Source organism: Hordeum vulgare, chromosome 5H, assembly GCF_904849725.1.
Source record: "Hordeum vulgare subsp. vulgare chromosome 5H, MorexV3_pseudomolecules_assembly, whole genome shotgun sequence".
Taxonomy (NCBI): Eukaryota; Viridiplantae; Streptophyta; class Magnoliopsida; order Poales; family Poaceae; genus Hordeum; species Hordeum vulgare.
In genome coordinates, this window is record NC_058522.1 from 183,770,508 (window position 1) to 183,793,295 (window position 22,788).

Here is a 22,788-nt window from a genome sequence, read left to right on the forward strand (position 1 = left end):
CGCGACAGCACGACGGAGGAAGTGGACGCTACGCAGTACCGCCGCCTTGTGGGGAGCCTTCGCTACCTCGCCCACACACTGCCGGACTTGGCATTCTCCGTCGGCTATGGCAGTCGGTTCATGGAGCGACCGACGTCGGAGCACCAACAGGCAGTGAAGAGGATCGTCCGCTACGTGGCAGGGACCCTCGACCACGGCCTCCACTACCCTAGGTGTCCGGGGACGGCACACTTCGTCGGGTACAGCGACAGCGACCATGCCGGCGACATCGACACCAGCAAGAGCACGAGCGGGATCCTCTTCTTCCTCGGCAAGTGTCTCGTGAGCTGGCAATCGGTCAAGCAGCAGGTGGTGGCCCTGTCCAGCTGTGAGGCCGAGTACATAGCGGCCTCCACCGCCTGCACTCAGGCGCTCTGGCTCGCTCGATTGCTTGGTGATCTCCTCGTCCGAGACACTAGAACGGTGCAGCTCCTGGTGGACAGCAAGTCCGCCCTGGCCCTGGCAAAGAACCCCGTTTTTCACGAACGGAGCAAGCACATCCGATTGAGGTATCACTTCATCCGCAGCTGCTTGGAAGAAGGGAGCATCGAGGCGAGCTACATCAACACCACGGACCAGCTCGCAGACCTGCTCACCAAGCCTCTTGGGAGGATCAAGTTCCTCGAACTCTGCTCCAGGATTGGGATGATTCGACTCTCCCACAAGACGACGTACAAGACTTAGGGGGAGAATGATGGATAAGTCTATGTACTATGGTCTTTGTGGGGCTGCAGCACATGGTCCTTGTGGCTGTTAGGATAGAATCCTTGACCATCAAGGACTGGCAGTTAGGATAGCATCTTAGACTAGCATCTTAGCAGCATCTTAGCAGCATCTTAGACTAGCATCTTAGCATATGCTTGGCTGGCTAGTGTCATCCAGAACTATCAATGGCATTGTGTGAGAAATAAATATGTATCCCCAACCCCTCAGGTTGGCATGGCATTGTGTGAGAAATAAACCAACGAAAATTGTCCCAACTCTCCTAGTGTCATCCACAACTATCAATGCTCAGGCTGAAAGGTCTAACATCCTAGAGATATACTCGCTAGCGAAATCAGCACGAAACACACGAATGGGAGAAGAGAACTGAGTATGAACCATGGCAGCAAAACGCTTATAAATGGACAACACCTCACTATGAGAAGTCATGAAATAAAGCCATGTGTAACGAGAGAGGTCATCTATGAAAATAATATAGTATTTATGACCCCCTTTCGAAGCGAAGGGAGCCGGACCCCATACATCGGAATGAACTTAAATCAAAAGGACGCTTAGACACTGACTCACTATGTGGATATGGTAACTGAATCTGCTTGACAAGACGACAACCCTGACACTCTAAAGAGGCATCTCCTGAGACAGACCCCAGAAGACCTCGACGAACTAACGACGACAAACGAGAACCACACAGATGACCAAGTCGATGATGCCACTACTGGAAGGAACCAGTAGCCGAGGCGACCAAAGCGGAAGAACTAGCGATAGAGTGGGCAACGGAAGGAACATGAAGCCAGTCCAACTCCCAAAGACCCTCAGAATCACGGCGGCGAGGGCCAGCCCCAACCAGAGTGTGCGTGCGACGGTCCTGGACAGAACAAGAGTCAAGGTCAAGGATGACACGACAACCAGAATCAACAAGTTGACCAGTGGAAAACAGATTCATGGTAAGTCGAGGAACATGAGCAACATCAGGAACATAATAAGGAGTGGTAAGATTGCCTCTACTAACGACAGAAAGGGGAGTACCATCAGCGGTGAGGACACGAACAGGAGAATCAAGCGATCGAAGAGAGGACAGAGTGGAAGAATTAGAAGTCATATGAAAGGAAGCTCCAGAGTCCAGAACCCATGGGGATGTACCTGACTATGTAGAAGGTGTTTGCTTAGTGCGGGAAGCCTCAGTCACAGAACCAGCAGTACCCGTCAAGGAAGAACCTGAAGCAGCGAGCAGACGCTTAAGTCTCAGAATATCCTGCTCAATCAAAGCGATGGCTGAAGCTGTCGAGGTAGATGACGAAGTCGCTGTAGATGATGATCGCGCCTTGCACAAGTGTTTCTTCTTCGTGTAGCAGTGGGACTCAATATGACCATCATTGTTGCAGTAGCCACAATGTAGACGGGGGCGACCTGAGCCTCCAAAAGGAGTGGGCAAGAGCGGCGGAGCACTCGAGCGAGAAGGGGTCAGTGCAGCAGGTGGCGTAGAAAGAGTCCGAGCAGCGAGCACCGAGGGAACCTCCAGCAAACCAGCACAACGTAAGCGAGTCTCCTCAGCACGAATCTTAGAAAGCGCCTCCATGAGAGAAATACGGCCACGAGCAAACAACTGAGCACGCCGGGGCTCAAACTCCTTACGGAGCCGAGAAAGGATCTCGTAGACGCGATGAAACTCCAAGTTGGCCTGGACAGCCTGGCAACAGGGGCAAGTACGACAACCAGCACTGCGGAGAGAATCAAGCTGACGCTAGATAGCAAAACTCTGTGTAGAGAAGTCATCAACAGTAGAGTCACCCTGCTGAAGAGCATGCTCCTGACGGACCACAAAGAAGTATAAGGCATCACCAGAGGGCTCATAGCGCTGACGAAGGTGGATCCACATCTCAAATACAGTAGGAAGGCCCAGAAACTCAGAAGCAAACTGAGGCAGAACACTAGCAGTGAGAACAGCGGCAGCACGAGCATCATCATCAAGCCACTGGGTGTAAACGGACAGAGCGCCGCCATGATACACCTGAAGAGCCTCCTCATAAGCCAAAACCTTCTCATCATAAGCACGGATAGCAGCCTCATCAGCAACCTTAGCTGCATCCTTCGCAGTCTGAGGGGCATCCGCAGGAAGAGCCGGAGGGATCGGCGGAGTGGGAGCCACAGGAGGAACCAGACATGGCGGACAGCAGACCTCGCCATAAGGAATACCCAGAGACGGATGCCACGCATGTGGATGCGCATGAAGCCAACGAACTCGGTGTAGTTAGTACCATCGAAGATCACCGAATAACGAGGGACAGCAACATAGCCCGATGCAGTAGACATTTTTTTTACAGAGGACCAGTCAAGATCGGAACTAGAGGATCCAATCCAGTCGAGATCGGGACGGGATGCTGGAGGATCCAATCCGGTCGAGACCGGGACGGGATGCAGATCCAATCCGCCTCGTCCTACCGCGTGCTCAGTCCAAATCGAGACGCGCAGGGCTCCCTGTTCTGTCTCGGGGGCCTCCTGGCTTCACGACAAGGAAGAGGCGAGCCACGCGGCGGGGTGCAGCGGCCAAATCGAGGGCGACTGGCGGCGGCGGAAGCGGCGGGACCGGTGTAGCAGATCGAGGATGACTGCGGCGGCCGGATCGAGGACGGTTGCAGCAGATCGAGGATGAGTACGGTGGCCGGATCGAGGACGGTTGGCGGCGGCGGAATTGGTGCAGCAGATCGAGCGGGTCGGGAGACCAAAGCAGCGGCACCGAAGCAGCTCGAGGAGGACGGCTTCCAGCGAGGCAGCAGCTTTAATCGGGGGCGGGAGGAGGAGATCGAAGACGAGTTCGATCAGGAACAGGAGATCGAGGACGAGCTCAATCGGGAGAGGAGAGACGAATCAATTGCACGAGTTGCGGCGTGCAGAAAATTGACCTAGCTCTAATACCATGTTAGGAATATGCAACTTGTATTTCCATGAGGCCATAGGCCGATATATATACATGTACAGGTGGTGGACTATATGCAGAAAACCCCTTATATATTGGGATAAATACAAAAGGGTACATGACTTATATTATAACTCTAACATGAACAAGCTCATTTCACAAAATGTAGGCTTCTTGCAGATGTTGCTGCTGCTCGAGTTCTTAACTTCTCCCGGGAGCGGCCTTGACACCCCAAACCGTCATTCTTCACTTTCATAGCCACCAACTCATATGTGGCATAGATCTTATTGACAAAATCATCATCTCGTAGCCACAAATTCACGCATGGCCAACTCACTCTGCCAGGCCTAGCTCATCCTTGCCGAACCGCCGCCGAGGTGGCAACTCCCGCAAGATCGTTTACTTGCAGCAAAATTTGAGTGTCCGAGAGAAATATCCAGTACAGGGAGGGGAAGCACGAGGTCGACATGCATGAGAGGAGAGAAATTGTCAGAGAAGGGGCATGTGAGATTGAGACGCGAGAAGGGCATAGCGCAGCGGGAGGACGAGGGGACAAAGACAGTGGTGTGGAGGGGAAGCTCGGTGAAGGGAACCGATTCAAAAATCGACTCAAAGAGCTTGGTTGAGTGGTACTCGGATTATGATCACATTTTGCTCCAAGGTAAAACATTCAAGTGAAATCAAACGTTACAATGTCCCGAGTTGGCTCGGCTGCTACCGTGATACAAATCTGTTCCTAACTAGGATGGCATTAATTAAAACAATAAATATATCTGCCAAACATTCGAAATGTAGCCATTGATTGCATTTTCATCCCATCCGTTACTTCATGCGGCACAGTCCACGTGACCATGGCGCAGCTCGGCCGCTTGGGCGTTGCGCTTCATGTCCATTGCGGGGACATCGACCCCTAGTCGCGTTCTAATTGAAAATGCATGAAGTTTGGGTGAAGCTTTTATATAATTTGTCTCGACTTGATATCCACCAGTATTCAAAATAGAGCGACAACTTATATTGTGCCTGAGACTTAAAGAAACGCCTGAAGTTCGAGCGAGGCTTCATATACTATGTCTCCACAAGCATTCAAAATAGAACGACAACTGATATTGTGCCTGAGACTACAAAGGTGTTATAAAAAGCTTCCATTTTCTAAATATTATTATGCGTTGTTATCCCATCTGTTACTTCATGCGGCACAGTCCACGTGACCATGGCGTAGCTGGGCCGCTTGGGCATCACGCTTCATGTCCATTGCGGGGACATCGACCCCTAGTCACCTTCTAATTGAAAATGCATGAAGTTTGGGTGAAGCTTTATATAATTCGTCTCGACTTGATATCCACCAATATTCAAAATAGAGCAACAACTTATATTGTGTCTTGAGACTTAAAGAAACGCCTGAAGTTCGAGCGAGGCTTTATATACTATGTCTCCACAAGCACTCAAAATAAAACGACAACTTATATTGTGCCTGAGACTACACAGGTGTTATAAAAAGCTCCCATTTTCTAAATAATATTATGGAAGCGGCTTAATTGTATTGCAAGGCCCAAGGAGGAATATACATATATAAGGACTTGGGGTTAAGGAAAGACACATAGGCTAATAAGGACTCCGAGACCAATACTCATACTACCTAACACCCCCCCCCCTAAATGCAAACTGTATGCAATAGTGTTGCATTTGAATAAGTGTAACACTAGAAAAAAAATGATAATCCAAAATGCATGACTTCGAGACTGTCATCATAGCATGAGAGTCTTCAAAACATGTCGAGTCAAGCCAAAGGGTATAACAAAGAGATGGCACATCGAGGGCGCAAAAAATAATGGCCCAAGAAAACCGACGGCGAAAATAGCTCGGCGGCAAGAGAATGGGCTTAGATAAACAATGCAAAGAGAGGCCATGAAAATCCTATAGAAAGGACAATGACCAGAAGAAGGCTCACAAACAAAGGTTTGATGGACTCGCATGACATGAGAAACACAAAATATCAACGGATTTGGTGGATGCAACGAAAACATACAAAACTAGAAAGCACATATGACACTAGATGCAATGGCAGCCGAACAGCACGCAACACCAAAGAAAGGTGCATGCGCGAGACAGAGCACCGTCAAAAATCACCGGACGATGAGAGGATTCGGTGTGAAGGTCGCGAGATGAGTCGTTGTATAGCGACCAACACAGCCTGTGAAAGACCCGAAAGGGACGAACAAGCACCAAGCACCGAGACGACGCATGTGCAAGACATGACCAATATAGGAAACACCATCGAGAGTCGGCGAGCAACGAGGGGGATCTATGCGGTGGCGCGTGCAGGCTAAAGGAAGTTGACCAAAGGAGCGAAGGCAGAGGCGTGTGGGCGTGAGACCAAAGCAGCCGAGAGCAAGACAGATAGCCAGAAGAAACCGGCAGCACAAGAGATTGGATTGGGAGACCAAAAAATTGATCGAAAGAGGACATGTTGCGATGTCCGAAGAAGACCTAAACCTAGGGTCTGATACCATGTTACGGAAGCAACCTGATTGCATTGCAAGACCCAAAGGGCATATATATACTACACAAGGCTTAGGGGTATAAGGAAATACACGTAGACTAACAAGGACTCCTAGACCAATATTAATACTTCCTAACAAATAAAAGGGGTTTGGCTATATTGTGCAGAACTTGACAAAACAGAAGAATATTTAACTCTACCAATTCAAATTTCCCATACCTAACACCCTGACTAAGCACTCATCACCTCCCACGAAAGCCGACAGAAGCCGACCCAACTAGTGCATATTTTGGCATAGGTTTCAGCAACATTTCAAAAGTCACAAAATTTCAGACAAGTCACTCTCATTTTATAGTTGGGAAGTACTTCAATAAATAATCTAGTACTACAATCATCCAAACTAAGCCACATAAAACAGACATCCCGAAGTTCATACTTAAACAAACGATGAAGATGGGCAATGCAGCAATTTGAAGTCAAGAAATGGATGCCTTCCAACTATTTATTTTTGGAACCTTAATTTAACATGGAGATCCTCAACTGATCATTTTTTGCACGAAGATGACTATTTTTTGCACGAAGATACCTCGCTAACTAGAAGTTTCAAATGTTACCTGATTTCACTCTCGGAGAGTTCTCTTGCTTGCACATAAAATCCACGAAGCCTAGCCATCATGGCATCAACTGATTTATCCACCATCTCTGGGGCTAGAAAACAAAGTGAAACAATGTTAAGATTTCAATACTCACATCTTCAATAGAAAATAAAGATAACTATATATAAGAATTCAATCATCAGAATGGCATAACTAGTGGTACACATACTGGCCATTTAACCAGCTGACTCTCTACAACAACAACAACAACAATAACAACAACAAACAACAACAACAACAAAACCTTTAGAAGTGTTATTTGTCTAATGGCAAAACATATACTTAATCACTGTTAAGTGTAATATCATAGCATCGTAGATCTTTGTATTTTGTTGAACATGTATGGACCCTAACCCATCAAGATTTGTCACTTGGTGAACCTGACCTAGAAGAGGAGCCCCTCTCCCTCTGTCCCGAGTAAGCCACCACAGTAGAGAGAACTCACGCAATGGACCAGACACTGGGTCAAGCTGTCGGCAGGTACTCCCCTCTCCTGATCCAGCATGGTGCAAGACGGCAGGTTCGGCAGGGCCCGACGGACAGCGACGCCGGCCAGCGAGGCGACGGAGTCCGGCAGGGATCGGCGACGGTCCTGCGCGCCGGAGAAGAGGCAGTTGCACGCAAGCTGTGCGTGCGTGCGAGGAGGAGAAGCGGTTGCACAGGCGACGAGCCGGCGGCTGGGGCTGGTTCCTTGCTGCCCCGGTTCTCCTCTCTCTTTGTGTGTGTGTGTGTGTTCGGTTGTGTTTCTCGAGGAAGAGCGAAGGAGGAGGAAGAGCAGGGAAGGAAGCTGCGGGAGGAGGAAGAAGGACAGCTGCTTGTTGTGGCCACAACTGGAGTTGCGGCTGCTATTGATTGCCCAAGGAGGAGGTTCCTGTTAGAGTATATATAATAGTCATGTACCCCTTTGTATTTATCCCATTATATAAGGGGTTTCCTGCATATGTTACACACTTGTACATGTATATATACCGGCCTATGGCCTCATTGGAATACTAAGTTGCTCTTCTAACATGGTATTAGAGCTTTAGGTTATTTTTTCGCACGCGCAACTCGTGTTGATCCAATCCCACGCCGCCGCCCAGATCGAGCTCATCCCTCCCGCTCAGTTCATCCTGCCCACCGCAGGTCCCGCTCGATCTCCAGCCGGCCCCGATTCCGCTCGCCATAAGGTCTCCCACAGGCGGCCCTGCTCTGCTCGATCTCCCGCAGTTCGACCCCGATCCAGCTCCCGCAGGTCTCCCGCCCCATCTCCCGCGGCGGCCCCTGCTCTACTCGATCCTGCCCAGAAGGTCTCCCGCAGGCGGCCCTGCTATGCTCGATCTCCCGCAGTTCGACCCCGATCCAGCTCCCGCAGGTCTCCCGCTCGATCTCCCGCGGCGGCCCCTGCTCTGCTCGATCTCCTGCAGGTGGCCTCGATCCCCGCAGGTCCCGCTCGACTCCAGCCGGTCCCGATTCTGCTCGCCAGAAGCCCAGTCAACCCCGTCTACGCGCCGCCACCATGGGACCAGTCACCCGATCCGACGCGAACGGTGGCCCTGCTGTCCACCGATTCATTGATTCCCCAATCTCGCCCACCGATTCCCACTCCCGATCGGATCGGGTTCACCTGATCGTTGACTGACAAAAAAAAATGTCTGCAGTATCTGTCTACGTTGATGTTCCTCGCAGTCCGGTGATTTTTTATGGCACCAACTACACCGAGTTCATTGGCTTTATGTGCATTCATATGCGTGGCATCCGTTTATGGCGTGTTCTTTCTGGCGAGGTCTGTTGTCCGCCACGTCCGGTTCCTCCTATGGCCCCTACTCCGCCGACTCCACCAGTTCTTCCTGCTGATGCTAATCAGGCCGCAAAGGATGCGGCTAAGCTTGCTGATGAGGCCGTTGTTCGTGCTTATGATGAGCAGGTTTTGACTTATGAGGAGGCTCTTCAGGCGTATCATGGTGCTCTGTCTGTTTACACCCAGTAGCTTGATAATGATGCTCGTGCTGCAGCTGTTCTCACTGCTAGTGTTCTGCCCCAGTTTGCCTCTGAGTTTTTGGGCCTTCCTACTATCTTTGAGATGTGGACCGTCTTCGTCAGCGTTATGAGCCCTCTGGTGATGCCTTATACCTCTATGTGGTTCGTCAGGAGCATGCTCTTCAGCAGGGTGACTCCACTGTTGATGATTTCTATGCACAGAGTTCTGCTATCTGGCGCCAGCTTGATTCTCTCTGCAGTGCTGGCTGTCGTACTTGCCCATGTTGCCATGTCGTACAGGTCAATTTGGAGTTTCATCGTGTCTATGAGTTTTTGTCTCGACTCCATAAGGAGTTTGAGCCCCGGCGTGCTCAGTTGTTTGCTCGTGGCCGTATTTCTCTCATGGAGGCACTTTCTGAGATTCGTGCTGAGGAGACTCGCTTGCGTGGTGCTCGTTTACTAGAGATTCCTTCTGTGCTCGCTGCTCGAGCCCCTGCTACGCCACATGCTGCACCGACTTCGTCTCGCTCCAGTGCTCCGCCGCTCTTGTCCACTCCTCCTGGTGGCTCAGGCCGTCCCCGTCCACATTGCGGGTACTGCAACCTGGATGGTCATGTTGAGTCTCAGTGCTACCGAAAAAAGGAACACCTGCGTCAGGCGCAATCATCATCTTCAGGGACTTCGTCTACTACCTCGACATCTTCAGCCACCGCTTTGCCTGAGCAGGATATTCTGAGACTTAAGCGTCTGCTCGCTGCTTCAGGTTCTTCCTCAATGGGTACTGTTGGTTCTGTGACTGATGCTTCTCGCACTGAGCAACCACCTTCTACACAGTCAGGTACATCCCCATGCTGCACCGACTTCGTCTCGCTTCAGTGCTCCGCCGCTCTTTTCCACTCCTCCTGGTGGCTCGGCCCCCCCCCCGGTCCACATTGCGGGTACTGCAACCTGGATGGTCATGTTGAGTCTCAGTGCTACCCAAAAAAGGAACACCTGCGTCAGGCGCGATCATCATCTTCAGGGACTTCGTCTACTACCTCGACATCTTCAGCCACCGCTTTGACTGAGCAGGATATTCTGAGACTTAAGCGTCTGCTCGCTGCTTCAGGTTCTTCCTCGACGGGTACTGTTGGTTCTGTGACTGATGCTTCTCACACTGAGCAACCACCTTCTACACAGTCAGGTACATCCCCATGGGTTCTGGACTCTGGAGCTTCTTTTCATGTCTTCTCATTCTTCCACTCTGTCCTCTCTTCGATCGCTTGATTCTCCTGTTCATGTCCTCACTGTTGATGGTACTCCTCTTTCTGTCGTTAGTAGAGGCCATCTTACCACTCCTTATTCTGTCCCTGATGTTGCTCATGTTCCTCGACTTACCATGAATCTGTTTTCCGCTGGTCAACTTGCTGATTCTGGTTGTCGCGTCATCCCTGACGTTGACTCTTGTTCTGTCCAGGACCGTCGCACGCACACTTTGGTTGGGGCTGGCCCTCACCGTCGTGATTCTCAGGGTCTTTGGGAGTTAGACTGGCTTCATGTTCCTTCCGCTGCCACCACTACTATCGCCAGTTCCTTCGCTTCGGTCGCCTCTGCTACCGGTTCCTTCCAGAAGTGGCATCATCGACTAGGTCATCTTTGTGGTTCTCCTTTGTCGTCGTTAGTTCATCGAGGTCTTCTGGGGTCTGTCTCTTTAGAATGTCAGGGTTGTCGTCTTGGCAAGCAGATTCGGTTACCATATTCGCATAGTGAGTCAGTGTCTAAGCGTCCTTTTGATTTAGTCCATTCTGATGTATGGGGTCCGGCTCCCTCCGCTTCGAAAGGGGGTCATAAATATTATATTATTTTCATAGATGATTTCTCTCGTAGTGACTTCTCGTAGTGAGGTGTTGTCTATTTATAAACGTTTTGCTCCCATGGTTCACACTCAGTTCTCTTCGCCCATTCGTGTGTTTCGTGCTGACTCCGCTGGCGAGTATATTTCTAAGATGTTGCGGGGTGTTCTTGCTGAGCAAGGGACTCTTTCTCAGTTCTCTTGTCCTGGTGCTCACGCTCAGAATGGCGTGGCTGAGCGCAAGCATCGTCATCTTCTTGAGACGGCTCGTGCATTGATGATTGATGCCTCTCTCCCGTCTCATTTTTGGCCTGAGGCCGTCTCCACCTCCACCTATCTCATCAATATACAACTTTCCGTTGCTCTACAGGGTGGTGTTCCTTTCGAGCGTCTTTTTGATCGTTCTCCTGATTATTCGATGATTCGCTTGTTTGGTTGTGTTTGCTATGTTCTTGCCCCTCGCGAACGCACCAAACTGACCGCTCAGTCTGTTGAGTGTGTCTTCTTAGGCTACAGTGATGAGCATAAGGGTTATTGTTGTTGGAATCCTATCGGTCGTCGGGTGCGTATCTCTCGAGATGTGACTTTTGATGAGTCTCGTCCCTTCTACCCACGCCCATCTTCCTCGACCTTTTCAGTGGAGGATATCTCTTTCCTCACTTTTCCTGACTCACCTATCACCCCCATCGAGCCTTTGCCTATTCGTTCCGCTCCCTCTGCTTCTCCACCTCTTGTCGATTTGCCGCCACCATCTTCCACGGTCTCCTCGCCTAGCATGTCAGCGGATTCTGCACCTTCATCTCCGGTGACTTCTTCGTCGCCACCCCCGAATTCTACCTTGGTGATTCCTCCTTGCATTGTTCCATCTTTTCCTCAGTGTTACACTCGTCGTTCACGTCCTATGGATGTCTCTGCGGATGTGTCGTCATCCTCGTCTCAGCCTACCTATGGCTTGCGTTCTCGTCCTCGTCCGCCTGTTGATCGCCTTGGATTTCCCATCGCTGGTGCTGCTGTTCTTGAGCCGACTTCTTATCGCCAGGCTGTTGTTCATCCTGAATGGCAGTTTGCGATGGGAGAGGAGATTGCTGCTCTTGAACGCACTGGTACATGGGATCTTGTTTCCCATCCTCCCGGTGTCCGTCCCATCACTTGTAAGTGGGTTTACAAGGTTAAGACTCGCTCTGATGGTTCTCTTGAGCGTTACAAAGCTCGTCTTGTGGCTCGTGGTTTTCAGCAGGAGCATGGTCGTGATTATGACTAGACTTTTGCTCCTATGGCCCATATGACCACTGTTCGCACACTTCTTGCCATGGCCTCTGCACGCCACTGGTCTGTATCTCAGCTTGATGTTAAGAATGCCTTTCTTAATGGTCAGCTGCGTGAGGAGGTGTACATGCAACCACCACCTGGGTATTATGTTCCTGATGGCATGGTATGTCGTCTTCGTCGCCCTCTCTATGGCCTTAAGCAAGCCCCCCGTGCCTGGTTTGAGCGTCTTGCCTCTGTGGTGACTGCCGCTGGTTTTTCAGCAAGTGCTCATGATCCAGCATTGTTTGTTCACCTTTTTCCTCGTGGTCGGACTCTTCTTCTTCTCTATGTTGATGACATGATCATCACTGGGGATGACCCCGAGTATATTGCCTTTGTAAAGGCCGTCTTAGTGAGCAGTTTCTTATGTCTGATCTTGGACCTCTTCGCTACTTTCTTGTGATTGAAGTCTCTTCTACCTCTGATGGCTTTTTTATATCCGAGGAAAAGTATATCTAGGATCTTCTTGCTCGTGTTGCTCTTACTGACGAGCGCATTGTTGAGACTCCCATGGAGCTCAATGTTCACCTCCGTGATACTGATGGTGATCCCCTTCCTGACCCGACGCGTTATCTTCATCTTGTTGGCAGTCTTGTCTATCTAGCTGTCACTCGTCCGGATATCTCTTATCCGGTTCATATTCTGAGTCAGTTTCATATTCTGAGTCAGTTCGTCTCCGCTCCCACCTCGGTTCACTATAGTCATCTCCTTCGTGTTCTCCGATATCTTCGGGGCACGATCTCTCACCGTCTATTCTTTCCTCGCTCCAGTTCTTTATAGCTTCAGGCCTTATTCGGATGCTACGTGGGCTAGTGATCCTTCAGATCGCCGTTCACTTTCTGCTTACTGTGTTTTTCTTGGTGGTTCTCTCATTGCCTGGAAGACGAAGAAATAGACCGTGGTTTCCCGTTCAAGTGCAGAGGCTGAGTTGCGAGCTATGGCTCTTTTGACGGCAGAGGTGACTTGGTTACGGTGGTTACTTCAAGGTTTTGGTGTTTCTGTCACTACACCGACTCTGCTCTTATGTAACAGTACAGGTGCTATTAGCATTGCGCGCGATCCTGTGAAGCATGAGCTCACCAAGCATATTGGTGTTGATGCTTTCTATGTGCACACTGGTGTGCAAGATCAGGTTATTGCTCATCAGTGTGTGCCTTTCGAGTTACAGTTGGCAGGTTTTCTGATGAAGGCCCAGACTAGAGCACAACATGGCTTCTATCTCTCCAAACTCAGTGTTAATAATCCACCATGAGTTTGAGGGGGGTGTTGGAGTATATATAATAGTCATGTACCCCTTTGTATTTATCCCATTATATAAGGGGTTTCCTGCATATGTTACACACATGTACATGTATATATATCGGCCTATGGCCTCATTGGAATACTAAGTTGCTTTCCTAACGGTTCCATCTGCCGAGGGATAGAAAGAAGAGGAGGTGTTGTGTGTTGATGTTGCTGCTGCTAGCCCGAGGGATTAAAGGGGACGTGCAGCTGTAGTTGTTGTGCTGCTGAGGGTTGGTGTTGCTGAGTACCCAGACCGAAGATGGGTGAACCAAATGCTCTTGTCGAGGCTTTTGAGAAGCTCGCTAAGATCCTTGCAGAGTCCGACTCTGGGGCCATCATTCCTCGATAGGAAGTGGCTCAGAAGCTCAAAATGCCGCCCCTGGACATGAAGCTAGAGGGGGTCCAAATTATTTGAGCTGGTCCAGGAGAGCATTGTTGGCTGTCGAGCAGAAGGAACTTCATGGGCACTTGTTGGGTGTTGCTGATGAACCAGGAGACAAGACTACTTGTAGAGGGAAAGTGGTGGAAGGTCATAAACTCTATGCTCATTGGCTGGTTGTTGAAGTCACCCTCCATTGGACGTTATGTGGAGGGACTATCCACGTCCGCTAGGATATGGAAGGCTCTCCCCACCTTGTACTCTGGGCTCTGGCAAGGGCAATATCATGCTAATTGCTCAGATTGAGGGGAAGATCGATCGGCTGCGCCAAGGTGATGACATATCAGTGATGGCATATTTGGCAGAGATGCAAGCTTTGTGGGCAAAACAAGGTAAGATCCACTGGAACTCTATGATGCGGCTTCCATCGAGTCAGGGTGCAAGTGGATTGCATGAAGCCATGTGTTGAAACTGTTGAAGGGGCTCAGCGGTTGTTTTCAGGGCAGGAGAGCATCCTTGTTGTACCAACCACTCCTGCCTACTATTGAGGAGACTATTGCAGCAATGTTTCGAGAGAAGGTGCGCCCATTTCTTGAGCATGCAGGCATGAAGGTTGTGCTGACTTCGACATTTGTAGTCATTGAGCACATTGAGTGGGGAGATCCCAACAAATATCATATATGCAGGAAGTTAGGTCACTCTGGAAGAGGGAATGTCCAACTTGTGGAAGAGACAGAGGATATAACAGAGGGGTAACTAGCAGAGGCAGGAGTGCTAGAGGCAGAGGTGGATACTCAAGGACCTCAGGGGGGTCAGGCTTCTAGGGGCAGCGGTGGCTACTCATGATACTCATGGGGTCGGGGCTCACATGGCCGGGACTTCAAAAGGCAAAGATGTAGATGATGCTGCCTATGAAGACTTTGCTCACTGGTCCTCCACTGATGAAGGTAATCCGGAAAGAGCATTTCTTGCTACTAATGAGAATGATCCAGAATGGGTTCTTGACTCTGGAGCATTTAAGCATGTTGCTAGTAAATCATGTGTGTTCGAGTCTTACAATAAGCATCATCCTTCTCACACGGGCACTATACAAATGGCTCATGGCACAAAAAAGCATGTCATGGGGGTTGGTATAGTAAAGTGCACTTCGACCATCTCCCTATCCTCAGTTTTACATGTTCCAGATTTTCATGTCAATTTGGTCTCTTTCAGTGCTCTCAAATAGATCGCCGTGTTATCCTTGACAAATTCGGTTGCGTGATTCAGGGGCAACAGACGAGGCAGGCGATTGGGACTGGCACCAGGCGTAGGGGGCTCTAGTTCATGGACCGGGAGGTGCAGCCAGACTTGGTGTGTGCTGGGACCATGGAGGACAAGGAGAAGGAGGCGATGATCCATCACTATAGGATGGGACGAGTATCTTTTGATAAGATGAGTAGAACCTTTCCAGATGTAATGTGTAGGATAGGCAAGGGCAAGTTGACATGTGACGCTTGCAAATATGCAAACACACAAGAGCCAGATATGTGAGTAAGGGACTTAGAAGTATATCCCCTTTTGTGTTGATTCATTCGGATGTATGGACTTGCCCAGTTCTGTCAACGAATGGAATGAAGTACTTTGTTATATTCATCGATTGCTATTCTCATATGTTGGATTTATTCGATGTGTCACAAAGATGAGGTGTTTAGCTGGTTTCAGAATTACCATGCCTTTCTGAAGAATCAGTTTACGGTGCAAGTGCGGGTGATCAGGACTGGCAATGGTACGAAATATGTGAACAACACCTTTGGGGCCTTCTTGTCTGGTCAAGGTATTCTTCATCAAACTTCATGCTCAGACACCCCTCTTTAGAATGGAGTGGCGGGAAGGAAGACATATTCTTGAGATTGCTCTGTCATTGATGTTTACAATGAATGTGCCCAAGTTCTTGTGAAGTGAAACGGTTATGACAGCCACATACCTAATCAACCGAACACCATCAAGAATAGTAGGCATGAAATCTCCGTGTGAGCTAGTATATGTAAAAACTATGTTTGTTATTCCCTCAAAGTTGTTTGGCAATACTTGTTTTGCCTGTGATCATCGTCCTTCTGTTAGGAAACTTGATCAGAGAGCAGCGAAGTGTACTTTTATGGGTTATTCTTCTAGTCAGCATGGGTATACATGTTGGTGTCCCTCTGAGAAACGCAGGTTTGCCAATATGGGTCTAACCTTCAGGGAGTCTGGTCCATTCTATGATGAGCCTACAGATCTAAGTGTTATTTCAAGGGCTTGACCATTCACACTCTATGCAGGATGGTCAAGAGGGGGAGAAGGTTGTATCTCACACTCGGGAGGATTCTGTGGACACCAACACTGATGACGGTGTGCAGGTTGAAGTCCTGCCAATTGTGGGTACAATTCCGGTTGGTACTCTCACCAATGGTGATGTGCAAGTTCAGGTCCAGCCAACAGTGGGTTCCATTCAGATGGGTCATCTCCAGCTCCATGTTCGAGATCAGTGGCAGTGGCAGAAGATTCCCCTAGTGTACTCTCGACGACAGCCACAAGTGCATGACTCATCTGACACTCGTCTCGTATATTCTCGGCGGCAGCCACATGTGTAGGAGGACCAGCAAGTGCAAGGGGAGCATCAAGGCAATGGTGCAAGCTCATCTGTCACGATGGAACTGCCTATTGTGTTGCGAAAGGGGACACGTGAAGTGGCACAAAAGGCTTTACCACCGGAGGTTTTTTGATGATCATGACATTGGAAATTATATGCCTTATGAGGCTTTGTCTCCTTCCTATAGAGTGTTTGTTACCTCTCTTCAAACTGTGTCAATCCCAAAGGATTGGAAGGTTGCAAAGCAAGATCCGAAGTGGTGTGAAGCAATGATAGAGAAGTCAGAAGCACTGGAAAAAAACATGACGTGGGTGCTAACCACATTACCGGCAGAAAAGAAAGCAATGAGTTGTAAGTGGATCTATATCGTAAAGCAAAACCCTAAGCGGAAGGTGGAACGGTATAAGGCCAGATTTGTTGCCAGAGGATATAGTCAAACTTATGGAATTGACTATGATGAAACGTTTGCTTCTTTGCCAAGATGCACACGGTAAGGATATTAAGGATATTGGTCTCCTGTGTTGCAAACTTTAGGTGGAAGTTGCATCAATTAGAGGCCAAGAATGCCTTCTTGCATGGTGAGTTGCAGGAAGAAGTGTACATGGAGATACCCCCAAGTTTTGGTACTTCAAAAACCATGAGGAAGGTTTGCAGGCTAAAGAAATCCTTGTGTGGACTAAAGCAATCACCGAGAACATGGTCTGATAGATACATACATGTTGTCCGTGGTATGGAGTATGGTCAATGTAAATGTGACCACACGATGTTCTACAGGCACTCCGACTGGAAGATCACCATTCTTGTTGTTTATGTGGATGACATTATCATCACTGGAGATGATAAGGAGGAAATAGAGAGATTGAAGGGTTCTAAGCAAGGAGTTTGGGGTAAAGGATTTAGGCAACCTAAAAAACTTCCTTGGCATTGAAGTGGCTCGGACAAAGAAGGGAATATCTTTGTGCCAACGAAAATACACCTTGGATCTCTTCAGTGACATGGGCATGATGGGATGTCGTGCTGCCCCTACTCGGGTTAAACAAAATCATCAAGTGATAGCACAATCAGGAGAGCTAGTGAATAAGGAAGATTATCAAAATTTGGTTATGAGGTTATTGTACTTGTGTCATACTAGGCCTGACATTATGTATGCCGTGGGGGGTGAGTGGGGGTGGTGAGCAGATACATGCATGAACCAAGAAGTGGTCATCTTGATATTGTGCACAGAATCATGAGATACTTGAAGGGGACTCCGGGTAGAGAGTTGTGGTTTGCGAAGAATGGACATCTTGAGGTGGATGGCTATAGTGACTCTGATTGGGCCAACTGTCCAGATGATATAAGATCAACTTCTGGCTACTTTGTGTTTGTGGGAAGAAAGTTTGTTTCATGGAGAAGCAAGAAACAAAATGTTGTGTCTAGATCAACAGACGAAGTTGAGTATAGAGCATTATCTCAAGGGTTGAGTGAGATGCTCTCGGTGAAGCACCTACTAAGCGAGTTGAAACTTCTCAGAAAGGAACCTTTGAGGGTGTGGTGTGACAATCCGTCACCTATAGCCATTGCTAATAACCTAGTTCAACATGATAGGACAAAGCATGTGGAAATTGATCGCTTCTTCATTAAGGAGAAGCTTGATGCTGGAATCATCAACCTTACTCATGTCAGCTTTGGGCAGCAGTTTGCAGATTGCTTGACAAAGGGCCTGGGACAAAGGACTGTAACTTGGCTGTGAAAGGATGGGGATGATAGATATCTACCACCCATCTTGAGGGGGAGTGTTGAACCGGTATGCGCTCTAGCCCATCAAGATCTGTCACTTGGGCCCAAGCCCATGAGTGAACCTGTCCTAGAAGAGGAGCCCCCATCCTCTGCCCCGAGTAAGCCACCACACTAGAGAGAACTCATGCAAGGGACCAAACACCAGGTCGAGCTGTCTGCAGGTACTCCACTCTCCTGATCCAACATATTTCGCCATTGTATATGGGGCTTTCTACATGTTTGCTGCACCTGCACATGTATATATACTGGCCTACGTCATGGGAATACAACTCATATATTTCCTAACATGGTCTTAGAGCCCCAAGTTTAGGGTTTTAATTTTATTTTCTTCTCACTGGATGCCGCAACTCATCCTTCACTTTTTGATCAAAGTTCTCGGTCTTGTTCTACTCCTCTCTTGATCGAAGTTCTCAGTGTCCAAATCAATCTCTTTATCGGTTTGTCGCTTCCCACCGCCTTGACCCGATTTACTGTTACTCGAATCTCACAACTCGCTTCGTTCCGCCATGCACAAAGCCCCCTTTAAGTTGTCGCTCCAGTCACTCCCCCATGTTGCTTTGCCTCGTGCCCGCATTGGACCACCTCAAAGCTGGCTTCCCCAGGACGGACATTTCGTTGCCGTCGACTTTCTGTCGACCAGCCGCTGCTCCTTGTATGTTGCTGCCCTTTGCTAGCCTTCTTGTCGCTGCTCTTGCCCATCACCCATTCGCTCGTGGCCACTGCCATTTCATAGGTCGCCGACGCCGATTTGAAGGTTCTTTGCTCCACGTCAGACACCGTTGCGGCTCCTAGTCGGCAGCCTTTCCGCACCGGAGAGGAGTTGGCTGGTGGCTAAGGAAATACGAGGGAAGGCAGGGAGCACGCCCGAATCCCCCAATCCTAGGGACCAAGTGCCCAACTTTTTGGCTCTACCCCATGGGACTGAAGTTAATCATAAACCTCCCGTTTAAATGGATTGAACAGGGCTTATTCAGATCGGAATGCCCTGAGCATCGATTTATCGTGCGGTTAAGTTATACATTGCTCGATATTAACATAGATTCATGTAACTTACCCAACCAACATTCTGGTGTTCTTGATTGTTTGCCTACAATATGGCAACCACGGTACTATAACCTATCAACTAGAAATGACGGAAAAGCCCAACATAAAAAACATGAGATTTTGTAATACAAACCCTACGGTGAAGACGAATCACTAAACGGATTAATGGTTTATGTAATAAATCATTTTGACTTTTCAAAGTTGGCGACTAATGTTGATGATACCAGCACGAGGTGTAAGCCACAAGTTCATGAGGCACTACAACCTGGTTGCCAAGCCCCTCACTTCGCTCCTCAAGAACTTGGATGTTCCTTGCTCAATCTGCCTTCGATCAGCTCAAAGCAGCGATGGCCAGTTCCCCCGACCTCGCCCCCTCGTACTCGCAATAGCAGCTCGTTGTGGAAATGGATGCACCAGGTTAGCGCTGGTGTGGTCTTTATCCGAAAGCATCATCCGATTGCTATACTATTAACCATGCTCTTAAGATACTTGAGTCTAATTGGATGATACCATAAGATCTAATGATCTATGCATTGGATTCCGTGTAGGGAAAGTTTATTGACCTCCAATAGTGGATGGTACCATATACTAATATCATAGTGCATGATACATCTTCAATTACCACCTTTTCATTGCATAGTATCATAGTGCCATCTTATTTATTAATTTTATAGAATTTCATTGTGAAGTTGTATACTCCCTCCATCCAGGTGTATTGGGCACCTAAGAGAATCCAGGAATTCCAAAAGTATAAGTCGCTTAAGTATTTAAAAGCGTGAGATTAATTTCCTTTCTTGTAAGCATAGGAAATAATTACCATGTATTCCCTCTGTAAACTAATATAAGAGTGTTTAGATAACTAAAATAGTGATCTAAACGTTCTTATATTAGTTTAAGAAGGGAGTAATTAGCGCAAGCCAGCCGTGTATTGTATGCATGCAATTTTTCTCCTTGAGCTGATTTGCTACTTACCACAAAAGTCTTGGGAAGGTGAACTGGGAAGTGGGCTTTGGCATGAATGGATGTGGATGTTTGGAAAGAAGATTTAATACGGGATTTATTGTTTGAGTTTTAGTGGGAGATAATTGCATGGTGATTGGCTTCGTGGACTGTTAATTTTTTTCTTTCGGCCAATCTCCTCGCACCTTGGTCGTGCTGCCCTTTCTTAGATGCTCAATACACCTGGACGGAGGGAGTACAAGATAAACTGCTATACAAGATTTATTTAGCATTAAATGTTCTTGTTTTGTGTACTATCACCTCTCCCGTCATTAATTATAGTGTCACAACATCTTTTTGTGTGCTATGATACTACTCAATTAATACTTTTATCAGCAATTCACCTGTTAATCAGCAATTAATATTTTTATTACACATTTGAGTATCTTACAAAATGCCAACACAGGGTTGTTAAACTTGTATGTTTCTGTTGATGAATAGTATAGTGTTAAGGTAGATAACTTAGCGCATGGTGTTTTTTAATAACTCTTCGAATTTATCTTGCCCCCCCCCCCCCCCCCCTGGAAATCACCCTTTTGCCCACCTCTATGGCATCTAATGTTGCTCTTCGGCACGTGTTGAGAAGAAATGTCATGGAATAACTTTTACTTCTGTTGACACATAGTTCACATCTCGAATGTTGATCCACCAACAAGAAAGCCCTCGCCAGGCAGTGGGGCATAACAAATCAATGAAGACATACAAATATAGCAATGAAGAAAGGGAAAAGGACAACGTATCTGAATATCTGATACACAAAGCCAAAAGAAAACGTTTCCAACATCCCGAGTGAAGACAAGAGCCCGTCGTGCACAAACCTCGCACTCACAGCACGACAAATACAATGCAATCAAGCAGCTAAGCATGTCGAACATAGCACCAAAATTCCCTAATGGAAGTAACTAATACGAAGGAGCTAAAAATCCGTATCGAGTCGACCTAACTGACAACCAGACAAGTGACATCACGGAAACGGGAGACAGGACTAGAGCAAATTGCTTACAGGAGATGATCTTCTTGTGGATCTTGTTGATCTCGGAGGCCACATCGTCCTGCTCCTTCCGCAGCTGGTCCAGCTCCTTGGCCTTGTCCAGAAGGCCAGCGACGTCCCCTCCGGCCAAAGCCGCGCCGCCGCCTCCTCCGCCTCCGACCGAGGACGACATACTCGGCTTGGATCCGATGGGAGAGCCCAGTCGACTTGGGGCCTGACGCTTGGGGCTTTCTTTTACGTGTGCAGGCGTCCAGCTGTGGAGTGCGGCAGGAGGGGAGCGGAGGGGAGAATGGGGAAGTGGTGGTCATTTCCAACGAGAGGCAAGGCAATTAATGCGGTCGCTTCATGATTGATGCCCGGGTTTGATACCGTTGCCGCGAGAGGCAAGCCAATTAATGGTCGTGAGTTCCATTTGATTTTGGCATGTTAGAGCAAGTATAATATCTTATGCCATGTTTGATTGGAGATTAATTTTGTCAAATCAAAGTATGGCAAGTCATTAAAATATGGTTGGAAAAACAAACGCCAAACTTTGGTAAAAGTTGGTAAAAAAATGATTCTATGATAAATGTACTATAGGGACAATAAAGTGTGGCAAAAATCAAACACATGCCAACAAAGTGGTGGCTATCACATTTTGACTTGGCAAAGTGTGGCTGGAAACAAACAGACCCTTAATGAGCAGGTTATAAGGCTTTTTCAAGTGTTTCATCTATATTGGTGTTAAGAATGTTACGTAGACGAAAAATCTGATGCGACATTATAGTTAAGAGGAGAGGGATGAGTTTGATGACCCGAGAAAAAAACAATGTCAAACATGGAAATCTATGCAAACACTTAGAGCATGGTTAATAATATAGTCAACAGTCCGCTATAAGAAGTTGTCATGTCATCTAGAGCCGACCTAATAGTCGGCATGTACAGTAAGTTTTAAATGTGTACTACATTAGGCTGGTCATAGTGGGGAGTATCATATACTATTGTATGATAATACATTCAATTAGGCTGGTCATAGTGGGGAGTATCATATACTATTGTATGATAATACCTTCAATTAGGCTGGTCTAGATGATATAGTATTGTATGATAATACCTTTATAGTGCATAGTATCATAGATGACCTTATTTATTGACATGCATGACACATAGTAGCATAGCATTTAACATGTTACGATATCTACCTATGTTAGTCTAACCCTCTCTTTTCTTTAATTGTCTGCCACATCAACATGTTTGCTAGTCGCAAGTACATGATACTACCTTAGTTACTCCCACTATGGCTAGCCTTATTAGTACTTAGCACACCTTACAACCTCACAAAACATTTGGGTCTCGTGTTGCAGCTCGCTGCTAATCAAGAGTCTGATTCTCTTCTCTCTCCTCTTCTCTCTCTTCCACCTAAGCAAAGATATGCTATTCTAATCCTTATAACCCGCCTATGTTACCTTATTGTACTTGCTCTTAAGTGAAGAAAGATCACCAATGCATGTGCTAGTATAGTTGTTAAATCATTTAATAAAGTGGGCTTAGCTACAACAAGATAAGCACCTATGCATTGGGGCTTTAGTTGCTAAAATATTTAATGTGCTTCGCACCTCGTCTAAGCACTTGTGCATTGAATGTGCCTAAATCGTTCCTCGGCCCTGCTTGGATACTCTAACTCATTTAGCGGTTAGAGATAGATTTTAACCTTGGACTAACCCTGAACTAACTCTAACTAAAAAGGTGTTTGGATGACAGAATTAGATTGACAATAAATTCACTTTTCCAATCA

The 22,788-nt window shown here is 47.7% G+C and overlaps 1 protein-coding gene across 8 annotated transcripts in view; it reads right to left on the bottom strand.

The window, feature by feature from the left end:
- Positions 1-21,357, bottom strand: part of LOC123395421 (SAGA-associated factor 29 homolog A-like) — a 76,599-nt gene extending 55,242 nt beyond the window's left edge. For all 8 annotated transcript variants that reach the window (XM_045090415.1, XM_045090420.1, XM_045090414.1 and 5 more), the window contains exons 1-2: positions 21,027-21,357; positions 6,791-6,884 (exon numbers count right to left, since the gene is read on the bottom strand). In XM_045090415.1, coding sequence (XP_044946350.1) covers positions 6,791-6,884; positions 21,027-21,186 — 254 coding nt within the window. In that variant the 5' untranslated portion in view covers positions 21,187-21,357. The remainder of the gene's footprint in view (positions 1-6,790; positions 6,885-21,026) is intronic.
- Positions 21,358-22,788: the final 1,431 nt, after the last annotated feature.